General features: G+C 44.5%; 1 protein-coding gene across 1 annotated transcript; it reads right to left on the reverse strand.

Annotated features, from left to right (window-relative positions):
* Window positions 1-763: 763 nt before the first annotated feature.
* On the reverse strand, window positions 764-4,424 carry LOC120039226 (axin interactor, dorsalization-associated protein-like). The gene is made up of 7 exons (XM_038984711.1): window positions 4,400-4,424; window positions 3,243-3,306; window positions 2,896-2,999; window positions 1,767-1,889; window positions 1,437-1,559; window positions 1,164-1,281; window positions 764-947 (listed from the first exon to the last, which is right to left on the reverse strand). Exons 1-7 carry the CDS (start codon window positions 4,422-4,424, stop codon window positions 851-853), a joined length of 654 nt encoding a protein of 217 aa, XP_038840639.1. The 3' UTR covers window positions 764-850.
* Window positions 4,425-17,385: the final 12,961 nt, after the last annotated feature.

Here is a 17,385-nt window from a genome sequence, read left to right on the forward strand (position 1 = left end):
ACTCCCTTTATAACAGGATGACATCATAGCATCTCAGAATCCTTTCTGAATGCTAAAAAAATGCATCCTTCCTCCCATCCTTGAAGTAATCACACATCTAATGTGATAGATTAAAGCAAATATCCCAATATATTACTTTTACCTATTAAATAACGCCAGATCAGGGATAAGGATGTAAGTAAATGAACAGGGCAGTTATATATTTTCACTGTGGCAGTGTCAAATGGGCACAATGAGATCTTTTGAAATTGGCACCAGGATATGACATCATCAATAGATCGCTTGAGCACCTATGACCATGTTGATCCTCTTTCATCCCCAAAGGGAAAGGCAGAGGAAGACTAAAGACGAGGCTGGTTGTTTGACATACAGTACCAATTGCTAACTCAACTCTTCTTTTCCATTGAGCGTCATGCAGAGAGGAGAAAAAAAGTGATCGCTAATTGGCACCAGAGGGGTCAAATACTGCATTTTGTAGCTTTAAGTTTATGGTTTAGGCAGCTTGTTGGCCATTAGCCAAATTATCTTTTCTCAACAAGTTCAAATCACGTGAATGCATCCAACTGGTATTTACGACTTCACAACTGGTAAATTCCCACCTCCCACTTGGTTACGAAGCAGCATTATACAGTAGTGTGTTGTCACCGCTGTAGTTAATATGTGTCATCCAGGGCCGTCCTATCACAGAGTTGAGGTTGTGGCATTTGGGCCTGCTGGGTTTAGTATTGTTGATGTGAGTGGAGGCGGATAGGGAGGCGGTACACCAAACTTTGCTGGATGTCTGATGACTACAGTGGAATTCTGTGGCGCTTCTGCTTTCTTGATGTGCTCTACTCTGTGACCTCGGTTATTAATCTTTGTGCAACGTCTGGTGGAGGTGGAGATAGAGTGGCTTCTTGGTCAGGAGCTGGAGCGTCTTCCTCTTGAAGTCAGTAGGCTTCTTGTACCTGACATCCGATAGCATAAATAAGTGATTCATTCAAACGGTATATTCAAAGGGCAGACTGAACCAGAACCACCCCCCCCCACCCCCCAGAAAAATAGCTAAAATCTGAGATTCTCAAAATAAATAGTTATCAAATGTAATTTATTTTCATCTTAAAATAAAATAGTGAGTACATTTAAAGAAAGTTAATCTGGAAAACACAAAATGTGTCACTCACAACTCGATCACAATGGGACCAGGTTTGATCTCATCCATTTCCATGAAGGCAAAACATTTTGTGCTGGTAAACCCCTTCTTGGGTTTATAGTGCTTGAACTCAAAGAAAATAGCTGCCCCCGGAACATGAACACAATTCAGGATTAACGATTGTCTGCCCAATCCCTCTGCAAGGATTTGAACATAAACTGACACTGTATTAGCTTAATATTACATGATACTGGCTAAATAGAGGCCCCACTACTAATTCAGTAGAAATAGAACGTTTGACTACCTTTTGGTAGTCTCTCGATATGTCTCTGGATCTCAATGTCTACGCTGAAGTGAATGTATGTGTCCTCCTTTCGGGTTGCCACAGGTGTGTCTTGCACTGGGTTCAAATCAATGCCACTCAAATCTGTTGGGAAACAAAACGTTCAGATTCACTTGGGCTATTCTGCAGGAATAAATTATATTTATAAAAATGTACTGTCAAGTGTCAACTCAACAGAGATAATTATTTTAACATTTTTCTAGATTATCACTGTTTCAGACCTTACCATTTCAGATGTGAAGGTAAGCAACTCATCTCAGCAATGTAAACAATGTAGCCTACATTTAGTACCTTTCACACTAACTGTCATGTAGGGATCAATGCATTGCCCAGCATCTTTCAGCCCAATCTTGTCAATCTTTATTGTGAGCAGCGACATCCTGGGCTCTGAGGGTAACCGTGGCAACAATGTACCTGTTGGAGACATGAAAGCTGTAACTTTCTAAAGATACAATAATTGCAGAAAATATTCCCACGTTCCCAGAACTAATGCAGCTGAAATCAAGATAATGGTAACGTCCCAAATGGAACCCTACTCCCTATATTATTATACCTTGATTTCAACAAGGAACACAGACTGAGACCAAGGTCTCTTTTACAGCTGGGCCCTGCGTATACATGTTTACACATACAGTTTATGTACAATGATTAAGAAACTACACAAAACAAAAAAATACAGCAGCAGATTGTTACATTTAAACATAGGTTATTCCCCTAACAGCACAAGAACTTGCATTACCCGAAGCAGTTACAATAAGAATAAAAGTTTAAAATGGGCAAGGGGGACAAGTTCACTACTATAGTGCACTACTTTTGACCAGGGCCCATATTGCACTGCATAGGGAATCGGGTGTCATTTGGGACGTAACCAGTGTCTATACTTACAGATCCTTGTTCAAGTCATTACTGTCAGCAGTATTTTACTTATATAATAATAGGCAGCAGAAGAAGTTGTAGACTGACTAACAGATAAGGCTAAGATGACATACACGTTTTGGTGAATGCTTATAAAAAAAATACATTGTAAAGTAGATTCAACAACTAAAGCTATCTAGTAGTAGTAGGATAGGGTTTTTGATAATAACAAACTGCCCATTAGTAGGCAATCATATTCATGCTACGACAAAACTATAAAAAGACAGACCCATTCAAACCCATGCCAGCCCCTTACTTCTCAACCAAACCATACCTTGCAAAACTGTGAATGGAGCAGGCAGTGAGGACAGAGTGACGAAGCCATGCAGAGAGACAGGGAACAGAGGAGACAGCAATCACAAAGGCACTCAAAACAGGGCCACAAAGCCAAAAAAATAACCATGGCAAAATTACACAGTCAGATTCAGAATAAAGACCAATGATTATGAATGCTCTATATACACCATAGATTACAAATAAAACACAGTATTTGTTGAGTTCTTACCTGGTACTCTGTTGGGAAAGGACTCTGGGGAGCCTGCTCCTGTAGCAGCATCCTCCTCTTCTTCCACCTCCAAGTTCTCCTCCTCCCCTGGGGCAAGGATTCTCCTGAATGTAAGATTTCATTCATTAGATTACTTGTTGAATATTTACAGGCTCAGCATGATGTTAGGAGATTAGGTCATTCAGATGGGGAAGCCATTGTTGAATTTTTAGTAATACCGTTTGCTTTACTCCATAATTTGCTCTGATTTGTTCTGATTATTGTGTACTTAAACAAAAAACTCTGTATTTACATTGGGTACGACAATAAGTGGCCTGCATTGTGATGGTTCATCGATCTTCATTTACCTCAAGGGCACTGGCTGCACATCAAAAGCAAAATCTCTGTTATACGTCAAAATACTGTTGATAACTGTTGAGAGAAAAGCACAATTAACACATTACATTGCCAAAACATTCAACTAATGATGAATAAAGCATTCAGATGTTGACGATATCATATTCTTCCTAGTATACATACTGATTTCCAGTTTCTTCAGATCTTCCAACTTGAACTCCTCCTGAGATTGTGTGCACTAAAGGATCAAAAGAAGATGGAAAATATTGAAATGTTCAAGAATTTGCTGAAGACATGAATAGATTTGAGCCAATTGTCACAGCCTTGGAACATCTGACAACTCTGACAAAATCTTCCTGTGATTCACTGACACGGTTGTGTTACAGAGTTAAATGCATATCATAGAAGGTTAAGAATTAGAAATCATAAAAAAACAGAATGAGTGTAACATCATACGTTAGTCATAACACAGACACTGGATTTTCATCAATATGATAATTGGCTGGCGAGCCGGAACATGTTCACATACACACTTAATTAGATGAATACTCAAGACAAAGGAGATGAATGTGGACTACAGGAAAAGGAGGACCGAACACACCCCCATTCTCATCGACGGGGCTGTAGTGGTGCAGGTTGAGAGCTTCAAGCTCCTTGGTGTCCACATCACCAACAAACTAACATGGTCCAAGCACACCAAGATAGTCGCGAAGAGGGCACGACAAAACCTACCCCCCCTCAGGAGACTGAAAAGATTTGGCATGGGTCCTCAGATCCTGAAAAGTTTTGACAGCTGCACCATCGAGAGCATCCTGACTGGTTGCATCACTGCCTTGTAAGGCAACAGCTCGTCCTCAGACCGCAAGGCACTCCAGAGGGTAGTGCATAAGTTGCCACAAAGTTGCGTAAGTCCAAGCTTCCCTCCAGATGAAAGCTGCTTGTTCAACAGGCTGACGGGTGGGTCATTCTGGGGTACCTTTCTCTTCTTTCTTATAGAGCCGTCCAGACGTACAAACTTGAAAGCCTCCTCCCCAGAGACCAACCAGACAGACACAGAGAGGGAGATATTTACAGACACAGAGGAAGAGCGAGAGAGAGCTAGGGAGAAAAAAAAGTTGAGAGATGTCCATATACAATATTATAAATGTGTGTGTTATGTGTATGTTACCTGAGTGGGACGTGCAGAAGGGCATGAGACGAAGGAATGTGGAGTATTGGGGAAAGTAGTGGAATGTGTTAATTGTGCGGGTGCCCATGGAGCTGGGGATCAGAATTGTCCCATGCAGGAGAGGTAGGTTGAGGTTTCCAGGGTAGTGCAGATGTTGTCATATGTTGAGGCAGTGAAGAAAGGAGAGGAAGATGGGTTAAGGGGAGGAGTGGTGAAAGTAGTAGAGACATACCAGTACAGAGGGATAGGCCAAAAAGTGATATAAGTTTCAGTAAGATTGGATTTTTAGCATTTATAGCAATAGTTATCAATTGTACTACAGGGATGGATCAGGAGTCCAGTTCCTTGTGGTCTTGTGAAAGCCAGTCTCACGGGGTGTCTCTAATGAAACAACAGACATTGCTACTGGTAAATAAGAGCATCCCATGTATAGATGAAAACAATAAATCGGGCATTAACACACACTACATGGCCAAAGGTATGTGGACACCTGCTGGTCAAACATCTCATCAAAATCATGGGCATTAATAAGGAGTTGTACCCCCCTTTGCTGACATAACAGCCTCCATTTTTCTGGGAAGGCTTTCCACTTGATGTTGAAACATTGCTGCGGGGACTTGCTTCCATTCAGCCACAAGAGCATTCGTGAGGTCGGGCACTGATGTTGGGCAATTAGGCCTGGCTGGCAGTCGGCGGTCCAATTCATCCCGATGGGGTTGAGGTCAGGGCTCTGTGCTAGCCAGTCAAGTTCGTCCACATCGATCTCAACAAACCATTTCTGTATGGACTTTGTGCACAGGGGCATTGACATGCTGAAACAGGAAAGAGCCTTCCCCCAAAACTGTTGCCACAAAGTTGCAAGCACAGAATCGTCTAGAACGTCATTGTATGCTGTAAGGCTAAGATCTATTCACTGGAACTAAGGGGCCTACCCCAAACCATGAAAAACAGCCCCAGACCATTATTCCGCCTCCACTTTACAGTTGACACTATGCATTCGGGCAGGTAGTGTTCTCCTGGCATTCGCCAAACCCAGATTCGTTCGTCGGACTGCTAGATGGTTAAAGCGTGATTCATCACTCCCGAGAATGCATTTCCACTGCTCCAGAGTTCAATGACAGCGAGCTTTACACTACTCCAGCCGACGCTTGGAACCGCGCTCGGGGATCTTAGGCTTGTGTGTGGCTGCTCAGCCATGGAAACCCATTTCATGAAGCTTCCGACAAACAGTTCTTGTGCTGTTTGGAACTCGGTAGTGAGGGTTGCAACTGAGGATGCTTTCTACGAGCTATGCGCTTCAGCACTCGGCAGTTGTCTGGGAGCTTGTGGGCTACCACTTCGCAGCTGAGCCGTTGTTGCTCCAATATGTTTCCACTTCACAATAACAGCACTTACAGTTGGCAGCTCTAGCAGGGCAGAAACTTGACAAACTGACTTGTTGGAAAGGTGGCATCCTATGGTGGTGCCACGTTGAAAGTCACTGAGCTCTTCAGTAAGGCCATTCTACTGCCAATGGTTGTCTATGGAGATTGCATGGCTGTGTACTCGATTTTATACACTTGTCATCAACAGGTGTGGCTGAAATAGCCGAATCTACTAATTTGAAGGGGTGTCAACATACTTTTGTGTATATATAGTGTATGTAGTACTTGTCAGTAAACAGCAGCTTGAACTAGCTAACTAGCTGGTTTAGCTTACTCAAGGGTTCACATATTCTTCTACACACTCCATTTTATAAATGACCTTTAAATAAAGGAGGCGCCAGGGGAAGGTTTGGCTTCTTGATTCGTTTTCTGTTGATTGATTCATCGTCATCTGAAGACTCATTTTCGCCCTGTTCTTCTCCAGGCGCCCTCAGTTCTGACTCCAGATCATCCATGACTCACAGTTCTTCATATTTAAGTAATATTTGCATTCAGTTTGGGGGTCAACACATGTTCCAAGGTCAAATAAATGCCTCCAATGCAATACACTGTATATGAAATACATATTGGTTTATAGGGAGAAAACTATTCTAGGTGCCAAAGTAAAAGTGGTGTTGGGATTACTCACTAGGGTCTGTAGAATCTATATACGGTGTTATTTTATGGGGGACTGAGGTCTATGGCAACACTTTCTACTCCACCCAGTCCATAGCCCCCAGTACAATACACTATAGAGTACCACAATATGAGTCATACCCATAAAATAAATTGTTCCAATCGTTTTTCCCTTACTGGATTATAGAAACACTTAAAATAAGGTCTGTGTTTCGTGTAAGCTTACTTTTGAGTGACGTTTTGCTAACCGTGTAAATCTCTCTAGGTCCAGGACAAGCTGACTTATCAATATATTCGCTTGTATTTACCCCTAAAAATTAAATGCTAATTAGCTGCTAATGTGGCTATCATAAAGACCTAAAAATGCCATGAATGATCTGGATGAGACTGCCGAATCGAGACAAAGGAAAGAATCTCTTGATTAACTATATCTAATGTTAGCAAAATGTAGTAATGAATACATTTCTTTAAATTGACAATTCTGTGAACTGTTTTGTGCAAGTTTTAAATTGACACAATATACCTGTTTGCAAAGGTCAGCTAGAGATGACGTGCAGGAGCTTGCAGGGATTTGTAGTCTTGCGTGTCTACTTTGATGCTAATTAGCATTTTAGAATCTGAGAGTAAATAGACCCGAATATATTTTTGAAAGTCACCTTGTCCAAGAGTGATTTAAATGGTTATCAAAACGTCATGCCAGGGTAAGCCTATACAAAACACAGCCCTTAAGTGTTTCTAAAATTCCTTAAGGGGAAAAATAAATGGTGGAAAAACGATTAGAACCATTTCCTTGTTCGGGTATTATGACACCGCCACTTTGGGGCTCTATAGCTGGGATAGGCAACTCTGTTCCTGGAGTGCAGCAGGTACTACAGGATTTTGTTCCAACTAGGCACCACACCTGACCAACTGAGCTAATTGATCAGTTCAGTGATTGCCTAAATTCGACACACCCGCTGTTCCAGGTTGGTAAATCAAAAACATGAAGGGTCTGCGGCACTCCAGGCCCATGGTTGCCTAGCCCTGCACTATAGGCCTATAAATTACATATTGGCTTAAATAGAAACAACTATTCTAGATGCTGAAATAAAGTGGGGTTGGGATTACTCACTAGGGTCTTCATTTTAATTTGTCTTTATAACAAGAGGGCTTTGTGTTCGAGCCTATTTAAGAAATAAGAGGTAGGCCTACCTGTTTCACAGGCAATTATAGGCTATACTATCCATATATCTAACCTATATAATAATGATTTAACAACAATATACTGGAATAAAATATAATAAATTAGGGAAGGGAGTTTGTTGCAGAGATCTGGTGTTGGTGGAAGAACTGGTAAAGGGTGGACCTAGTGCTAAAGTAGGAGTTGACTGTACTGATAGTGACGCTGTTGTCTGGGGTGATAAGCGTTAACTGTGGAGTTGACCGTACTGATAAATGCATAGATAAGAATAATTTGACACAACAGATGATAAATTAAAATAAGGCTCTTGAACCACCAAATCTGAAGCATAAATTGTATGGGAGTGGCATGGATGTTGAAAGTTAAGACTCAAATTTTGTGTGTGGGGGGGGGAACAAAAATGCATTTTGGGATTGTCATCATATTTCAATGGCAATACATTCCATTATGCAGCATAATGAAAAATGTGATTTCCAATTTTGTGAGGAAGTTGACAAAACCTTGCAATGGCCAATTGGAAAACCAGTTGTCACTAAACATAGTGTCAAAAATCTTAGGAATATGTGGGACAAGAATGGAGGTTTTGTTAATCAGCCTCAGCCTCAGTTTAGCTTCAGTTTTGTTAATCAGATTGAGGAATAGGTTGAGTTGACCAATCCGTTGGGCTGTCACCCATATGTAATGAAATAGGAGATGAGGATGACAGCACAAATTTAAGTCGGTGCAACAGTCAGACTAAACTAACTGATACAAAAAGGGGGGAGGAGAAATGCAGTGAAAGGTAAATATGGTGAAGAATGTGTCACACAGCACAAGAAACCCCAAACACTTTTGTTTTTGTAAATCACCAAACTGTAAACAAACTGTGTTGGCATATCTCCAGATAGTCAAAAGGATGTTGAATCTGCTACTTTTCTATGCAACTCAATCATGTTGAGTTCAAGTACAGCCATTGTAAAATGGATTTCGTTTTAAAGGGGACTGTGACACAGCTATACAATCTATTGCTAGTGACAACAAAGTGAAATTAAACAAAATGGTAAATAGAGAATGTAAATGAGGCTCAGGCACAAAATCTTTGGTAGGCTCAGTGCCTCACCTCCCTAGAATAATGTTGGTAATGTAATGATGCGTGGAGTGATGGGTGTGGAGTCAGGTGCAGAGAGCAGAGGGTTCGGAAAAAAACACTTTATTCCTTACAATAACCGCGCACAAAGAGGGTGACGCCGAACACAGGCGTAAAACACTCCAAAATAATGTACTACACAGGCACATACGCTGTACAGCGGACAATCCAAAAAACAGAAACACTCCTATACCAAATACAGCAAAACAATCCCGCACGAACACAGGCGGGCTAACTGAACTTAAATAACCCCAACCCCAACCCCCAAACAAGGAACAGGTGAAACCAATTAGACCCAACAAAGGAAAAAAGGGATCGTTAGCAGCTAGTAGACCGGCGACGACGACTGCCGAGCGCCACCCGAACGGGAAGAGAAGCCACCTTTGGTGATATTCGTGACAGTACCCCGGCAGGGCAGGCGGAGGGGCAGGTTTCGGGTCGAGAGCCAGACCCTGTCCCCCGGTGCGAACACGGGGGCCTGACTGCGGTGACGGTCAGCGCTCCTCTTCTGCCGTCCACTCCCTGTCTTAGTGATTCCTGGACGGCCCTCCAGGTCTCCTTAGAGCGCTGCACCCACTCCTCCACCCCTGGAGCCTCAGTCTAGCTCTGATGCCACGGTGCCAGGACCGGCTGGTAGCCGGAGGAGTGGCGGAGTGAGTTCTGGGCCATTTCAGCCCAGGGGACGTATCTCGCCCACTCCCCTGGCTGGTCCTGGCAAAACGACCGCAGAAACCTACCCACCTCCTGGTTCACTCTCTCCACCTGCCCATTACTCTCCGGGTGATACCCCGAGGTCAGGCTGACCGAGACCCCCAGACGTTCCATAAACGCCTTCCACACTCGGGATGTGAACTGGGGATCCCGATCAGAAACAATGTCCTCGGGCACCCCGTAGTGCCGGAAGACGTGGGTGCTCAGAGCTTCCGCAGTCGGTAGGGCCGTAGGGAGACCGGGCAACGGGATAAGACGGCAGGACTTAGAGAACCGATCCACAACGACCAGGATCGCCGTGTTTCCCTGAGACGGGGGAAGATCAGTGAGGAAATCCACCGATAGATGAGACCACGGCCGTTGTGGAACGGGGAGGGGTAGTAACTTCCCTCTAGGCAAGTGCCTAGGAGCCTTGCTCTGGGCGCACACCGAACAGGAGGAAACATAGACTCGCACGTCCTTAACTAATTCAGTCTCCTAGCTGCTCGGATATACTCCAGGTTACGGTGGTCAGTCCAGATGAGGAAAGGGTGCTTAGCCCCCTCGAGCCAGTGTCTCCACACCACACATCATAGTTTTGCTCCGCCGGCCCTAGCTTCTTCGAAAAAAAAGCACAGGGGCGGAGCTTCGCGGGCGTACCCGAGCGCTGTGAGAGCACGGCTCCAACCCCAGCCTCGGATGCGTCCACCTCCACTATGAACGCCAAAGAGGGTCAAGATGTGCCAACACCGGAGCGTCGGTGAACAGCACCTTCAAACGGAGGAAAGCTCTGTCCGCCTCTGCCGACCACTGCAAACGCACCGGCACCCCCTTCAGCAGTGAGGTAATGGGAGCCGCCACCTGACCAAAACCCCGGATAAACCTCCGGTAGTAATTGGCAAACCCTAAGAACCGCTGCACCTCCTTTACCGTGGTCGGAGTCTGCCAATTACGCACGGCTGAAATGTGGTCACTCTCCATCTCCACCCCTGAGGTGGAAATGCGGTACCCTAGGAAGGATACAGACTGTTGGAAGAACAGGCATTTCTCAGCCTTGACGTACAGGTCATGCTCCAACAGTCGACCAAGCAGCCTGCGCACCAGGGACACATGCTCCGCGCGTGCAGCGGAGTATATCAGAATGTCATCAATATACACCACTATACCTGCCCGTGCAGGTCCCTGAAAATATTGTCTACAAAGGCTTGGAAGACTGATGGAGCATTCATCAACCCGTACGGCATGACGAGGTACTCATAATGCCCTGAGGTAGTACTGAACGCCGTCTTCCACTCGTCTCCCTCCCGGAAACGCACCAGGTTGTAAGCGCTCCTGAGATCTAGTTTGGTGAAGAAGCGCGCCCCGTGCATTGACTCAATCGCTGTGGCTATGAGAGGTAGCGGGTAACTGTACTTCACAGTGATCTGGTTTAGGGCTCGATAGGCAATACATGGGCGCAGACCTCCCTCCTTCTTCTTCACAAAAAAAAAACTTGAGGAGGCGGGTCAAGTGGAGGACCGAATGTACCCCTGATGCAGATATTCGGAGACAAATGTTTCCATAGCCGCCATCTCCGCCTGTGACAGGGGATACACGTGACTCCTGGGAAGTGCAGCGTCTACCAGGAGATTTATCGCACAATCCCTACGACGATGGGGTGGTAATTGAGTCATTGAGCCAAATCGGAATATTCGGGGGGAATGCGCACGGTGGAGACCTGGTCTGGAGTTTCCACTGTAGTAGCACCAACGGAAACCCCTAGACACCTCCCCGAGTACTCTCGCGACCACCCCGTGAGAGCCCTCCGTTGCCATGAAACAGTGGGGTCATGACAGGCTAACCAGGGTAGATCTAGTACCACGGGAAACGCAAGAGAGTCAATGAGGAAGAGACTGAGCGGAAACGGTGGCCTCCCTAATCAACCCTGACCATAATGGTCGACTAAGGCGTGAACTGGGAAGGGCATAGCCACTGGAACAATGGGGATCCCTAAACTATGGGCAAATTATCTGTCTATAAAATTCCCAGCCGCGCCTGAATCGACGAGCGCTTTATGCTGGGAATGCGGGGAAAACTCAGGAAAAGTAACATACAAAAACATGTGTGCAACAGAGGGCTCTGGGTGAGAATGGTGCCGGCTCACCTGGGGTAACGCCAGAGTGCCCTGCCTGCTGCCTCGACCCCCAGAGGAACAAACCCGGCACTGACCGGCAGTGTGACCTCTGCGGCCACAGATGGTCGCAGAGGTCTGGACGTCTTCGGGTAGCCACCAGGTTATCCAGCCGAATGGACAGGTCCACCAGCTGGTCGAAGGTGAGGGTGGTGTCCCGCTGTTTTAAAAAACAACTAAAAATGGCATATCAGTTTGGATACTGTAATATCCATATGTGTAAACATACTGAATTATAATTGGATGCATTTTACCGCCATATTATACTGTGCTATGATTGGTTAAGACCACCCAAATGGTTAGGTCATGGTCAGTTTGATGCTGGTTGGCGATACGTGAACATGCCAGTTATAGCTAGCTAATAAAGAGCTACGTTAAGAAATATCCTGTAGTACTGCATTTTATTATTTTGTACAAAGCGTGCAAAACAAGACAGATACTAGGCTGCAACTGGGACAACATTTCGTTTTTGCAGGGGGGTGTTGTAAGGGGCTTAATACAGTTGTATTCCAGCCACTAGGGGGTACTCTGGTGAAGCCCATGGGAAATAAAGAAATATAGTTCAATTGAATTGGGAAGAGTAAGAATGAAAAACTAAAGAAAGACTGTAAACGGCTGTTACCTGTGCTAACATTATTAAAAGTGAATTAAACCATATTTTTTTGCGTTGTAGTTTATATGATAAGCTCATTGGAAGGGTAACATACACAGGATGTACATAAATGGGCATAAACACGTGACACAGAAAATAAAATATTGACATTTAGGAATTCAAAATGCATCTAAATATATTTCTTTCTGTCTATGGAATAAATAAAAAAATGTAGTTAAAAAAAATATATATGTATAAAATATACTTGTCTGTACAGTAAGTAAATGTAGGAAATCCAAAATGCACAAAAATATGTTTTTGTAATGTCTAAAATAAAATATATGTGTATAATATATACTTGTCTGTAAAGCAATGCAGAAGCAATAAGCATTGTAAATGATGATAGAATACATCAAATTAATGTGAACATGAGGACACAAAGGAGAGATTTAATTAAAAGATCATCTTTTAATACTTTTTTATGCTGAAGATTTTTATTGCTGAAAACATCTATGTATGGCAAATCCACTCTGGGCAAATGGCCTGTTGGACAAAAATAAAAAATAGTTAACATGCTTGCTATTTCAGCCACTTGCTATGTTAAAGAAAAATCTCAGTTAATGATGAATGGATACAATTTGGAAGGATTTTCCAGAGTCATACCTCAGTAGGGTAGAGTGTCAGGTGGCACAACCATTGGTGCCATGAGGTCAAAGTGTGAAGGAGGGAGCAAGACAGAGAGGTGTCTAGGAAGCAGTCCAGGCCCATGGCTTGGAGGCTTTGAGTTGGTCCCATCATTGTAATACATTGTAGGGTATCTGCTGCCCCATAGACCTGCTGGTAGTGGGAAAGCTGTTAGCAGGAGACCACCAGGGACATCTATGATCGGCTGACACAGTCTTGGTTAAACCACATGTATTCTAAAGCAATATTCACCTGCTTTCATAGAGTAAGGATTCGCTCCTTTGGGGACACTGCCAGTGTTCCCCTGATATCCATATGTCCCCATCGGTGGAGGTGGTGGTACACACTTGTTCTTTAAAACACATCAACACATTTTCCAAATTGTTAGTAATATTATCACAGTTGAAATACAGTGGTTGTTCACTGTTTTTAATTTCATTGAATTTAAGTGTGTACCTCAGCCTTGGGCTCAGTTTTGTTAACCCCTCTGTGCAGAGTTGGATCCCAGACAATCTGAGGAAGAAGATATTAGCAATGTGAAGCAAGCCACAATAGTTTTTTTTTAATCCACTCAATTGTCTCTACATAGAATATAGTGTTAAGAACCAGTTCCTTACAGATCTGTCTTTGTCCTCAGGTAGATGAACCTCCTTCTTATTAGCTCTTCCACTCCCAAAGACCCAGCTGAGCCAGCCTCCACTGTTATTGTGAACAGCAGGGGTCTCGGGCTCAGCCACCGGCCGGCTGCCAGTCTGGCACTGAGGGTTGGCCTCGGAGTGTTCCGGCTTGGTGATGGACATCATAGCAGGATGCTCAACATATCTAAGTCGGACATCTGTAATAAGTGGGAGAAGTCAGGCCACTCTGCTCATGTCACCATACAGAACAATTACTAGCTGACAGGTAGAAACGTCTGGCTCTGATACTCTGTTACAACCCAATCTTAACCTACACGCAGGGAGGTTACTCCAGGACTCTGCGATCGCATTGTTTTGGTTGCAAAATCAACAATTCCCTGCATATTATGCGAGGGCTTACAAATTTGACCAATCGCCAAACTATTTCTGCATAAAATAGTCACATCATCACAATATTATCGCATAGAACTGACCCATTACCACAGTACAAAAAGAGGGCTCGCAATTTCAACCTATCACCGCACATTTACTGCATAATATGGTTCAATCAAGCCACACGTCAACACAGTTTTTTCCCTTGTCAGCGCATTTTTGCAACTAATTGGACAAAACAATTGCATATTGCAAAATGTCGGAATTGTTGCTGCAAAATATTTATCCGCAAATATCAAAAAAATCCATGCGAAATCCTGGAGAGATTCACTGGAGTATGAAAATGTATACACTCACTACTGTAAGTCGCTCTGGATAAGAGCGTCTGCTAAATGACTAAAATGTCAAAGTAAAATGGAGCTAAACCTGTTTTATGTAGAAAATGCATGAAAGTATTACAGATATACACTCACATGAGCCATACATTTAACCTATCACAGCTAATTCTCACACTATCACAATGGTAATTTCTTTACTAATTAGGTAAGTTTGTGACCTCTTCTCTTGGAATAGAAATCCACAGGTGGAGTACACGCTCCACCATCCCATTTCCACAGTGGTGCCACCATGGGGATGATGGGAGGTGGTTGTGGATGATTGTGTCCATTCTTCACAGGGACACTGGTTGTGAGGAAGATATCCTCCCTCTCTGCAGGGACACTAGCCTTTGGGACAATCCACTCCCTGTGCGCAGGGACGCTGGCCTTCAGGAGGATCCCCTCCCTCTGTGCAGGGATGAGGCCTGATGCTCGGAAGATCTCCTCCCTCTGCGCAGTGATGCTAGCTGCTGGCAGAACCCCCTCCCTCTGTGCAGGGACACTGGCTGTTTGGAGGATCCCCTCCCTCTCAGCAGAGACACTTGCCTTTGGGACAATCCCCTCCCTGTGCCCAGGGACGCTGGCCATTTGGACGATTCCCTTCCTCTGCGCAGTGACACTGGACATCAGGAGGATCAACTCCTTTTGTGCAGGGATGAGGCCTGATGCTCTGAGGATCTTCTTCTTCTGCGCAGTGATAGAAGATGCTGGAAGAATCCCTTCCCTCTGTGATGGGATGAGGCCCGATGCTCGGAAGATCTCCTCCCTCTGCGCAATGATGCTAGGTGCTGAGAGAATCCCCTCCCTCTGTGACGGGATGAGGCCTGATGCTCGGAGGATCTCCGTCTTCTTTGCAATGATTATAGCTGCTGGGAGAACCCCCTCCCTCTGTGCAGGGACACTGGCTGTTTGGAGGATCCCCTCCCTCTGTACAGGGACACTGGCTGTTTGGAGGATCCCCTCCCTCTGTACAGGGACACTGGCTGTTTGGAGGATCCCCTCCGTCTGTGCAGGGACACTGGCTGTTTGGAGGATACCCTCCGTCTGTGACGGGATGAGGCCTGATGCTCGGAAGATCTCCTCCCTCTGCGCAGTGATGCTAGGTGCTGAGAGAATCCCCTCCCTCTGTACAGGGACACTGGCTGTTTGGAGGATCCCCTCCCTCTGTGCAGGGATGAGGCCTGATGCTCGGAAGATCTCCTCCCTCTGCGCAGTGATGCTAGCTGCTGGCAGAACCCCCTCCCTCTGTGCAGGGACACTGGCTGTTTGGAGGATCCCCTCCCTCTGTGCAGGGACACTGGCTGTTTGGAGGATACCCTCCGTCTGTGCAGGGACACTGGCTGTTTGGAGGATACCCTCCGTCTGTGCAGGGACACTGACTGTTTGGAGGATACCCTCCCTCTGTGACGGGATGAGACCTGATGCTCGGAGGATCTCCTCCCTCTGTGCAGTGATGCTAGCTGCTGAGAGAATCCCCTCCCTCTGTACAGGGACACTGGCTGTTTGGAGGATCCCCTCCCTCTGTGCAGGGACACTGGCTGTTTGGAGGATACCCTCCCTCTGTGACGGGATGAGGCCTGATGCTCGGGGGATCTCCTCCCTCTGCACAGCAACTTCGGCTGCTGTGATGATCTGCAGGTATAATATAGAGAATATAGTCATTCCCTAAAAAATCAACCACTTGGAATCTATAACATCATTGACACATACACTGAGTGTATTAAACATTAAGAACACCTTCTCTTTCCGTGACATAGACTAATCAGGTGAAAGCTATAATCCCTTATTGATGTTAATTGTTAAATCTTCTTCTCAGTGTAGATGAAGGGGAGGAGGCAGGTTAAAGATAGATTTTTAGACAATTGAGACATGGATTGTGTATGTGTGTCATTCAGAGGGTGAATGGGCAAGACCAAAGATTTAAGTCCCTTTGAACACAGTATGGTAGTAGGTGCCAGGCGCACCGGTTTGTGTCAAGAACTGCCATGCTGTTGGGTTTTTCCCGCTCAACAGTTTTCCCTGAGTATCAACAATGGTCCACCACCAAGGGGGAGGGCAACTCAATAGGAAGGTGTTCTTAATGTTTTGTTCACTCAGTGTAGATCAATCCCTAGCATATACTTTCATTTGTATGTGTACGATACTGTAAATACACAAATTATATTAATGTTATCTACAATATATTATAATACCGTAAGCCTCCTTGCTGCAGGGGCATTTCCTCCTACATTTTTGAGCTGATTTTCTTCACTTTAGCAATATTTTGTATCTTTGTTATATTTCACATTTATTGTGTTTGGAATGGCACTGTTACTACAGGAGATGATGCTATCATAAAGTATTTGATGTAAGTATGTAGGATAATTACCCATAATGCTCACTGACTGGACATTCAAAATTACCATGGCAATTATTGACGCATTAAAATGCCATCGGAAACTTGGAAGCTCAGAGTTAAAATGAATGTAAGTTATCAGTGTAAAGCTTCCTACTGGTTGATTCTGATACTTCACAAGTGGGAAACTTGAAATCATCATTCCATAACGAGTTTGCGAGTCAGAAATGTCAGAATTTCCTAGTTCCGACTTGAAGGGCCTTCTATAATGTAGGGCCGGTCAGTAACCAAATAATTTTACTGTGCCCAATCGCACACAGACTTTTATGGTCACACAAGTTGCCACCGGTGGATTCAAAATGAGTAGCCTAACAATTATTTACATGGCCCCAGGTACATTTGAAACCAAATTATTTTTCTGTGAGAAATCAATAATAGTTGCACACATAGGGTAACAGTGAGCAATTGACAGTGAGCAATGAGCAAGATAAGCATAGACGGGAAGTTGACAATAGCTTATTATTAGTGTAAATAAATTATATGTCTATGGTTGCAGTCCTCAAAGATTGAATTGCATTGAATTAATCAGACCCAATGATTTACCGCCCGTAGGCTGGGGTACCGCTAGTCATCATTATTATAATCACCATCTCAATCATTATCACCATACCATCATAGACTTATTCTTCTGTATCTGAGACTCATCTGACACTACCTTAGATATGGCAGTCTGCAACTCAATACACTGCCCCTGCATGGTGTTCAGCGTCCCCTGCATGTGGT

The sequence above is a fragment of the Salvelinus namaycush genome, unplaced genomic scaffold (assembly GCF_016432855.1).
Source record: "Salvelinus namaycush isolate Seneca unplaced genomic scaffold, SaNama_1.0 Scaffold260, whole genome shotgun sequence".
Taxonomy (NCBI): Eukaryota; Metazoa; Chordata; class Actinopteri; order Salmoniformes; family Salmonidae; genus Salvelinus; species Salvelinus namaycush.

Bases quoted from the DNA above. Each gene is read 5' to 3' on its own strand.
- LOC120039226 (XM_038984711.1), bottom strand. From the start codon at position 4,424: ATGCCCTTCTGCACGTCCCACTCAG. The intron at 3,000-3,242 runs GTAAATGAAGAT...TCTTACATTCAG, and splicing joins GTGCAGCCAGTGCCCTTGAG to GAGAATCCTTGCCCCAGGGG. The intron at 1,890-2,895 runs GTAAGAACTCAA...TGTCTCCAACAG, and splicing joins CTTTCCCAACAGAGTACCAG to GTACATTGTTGCCACGGTTA.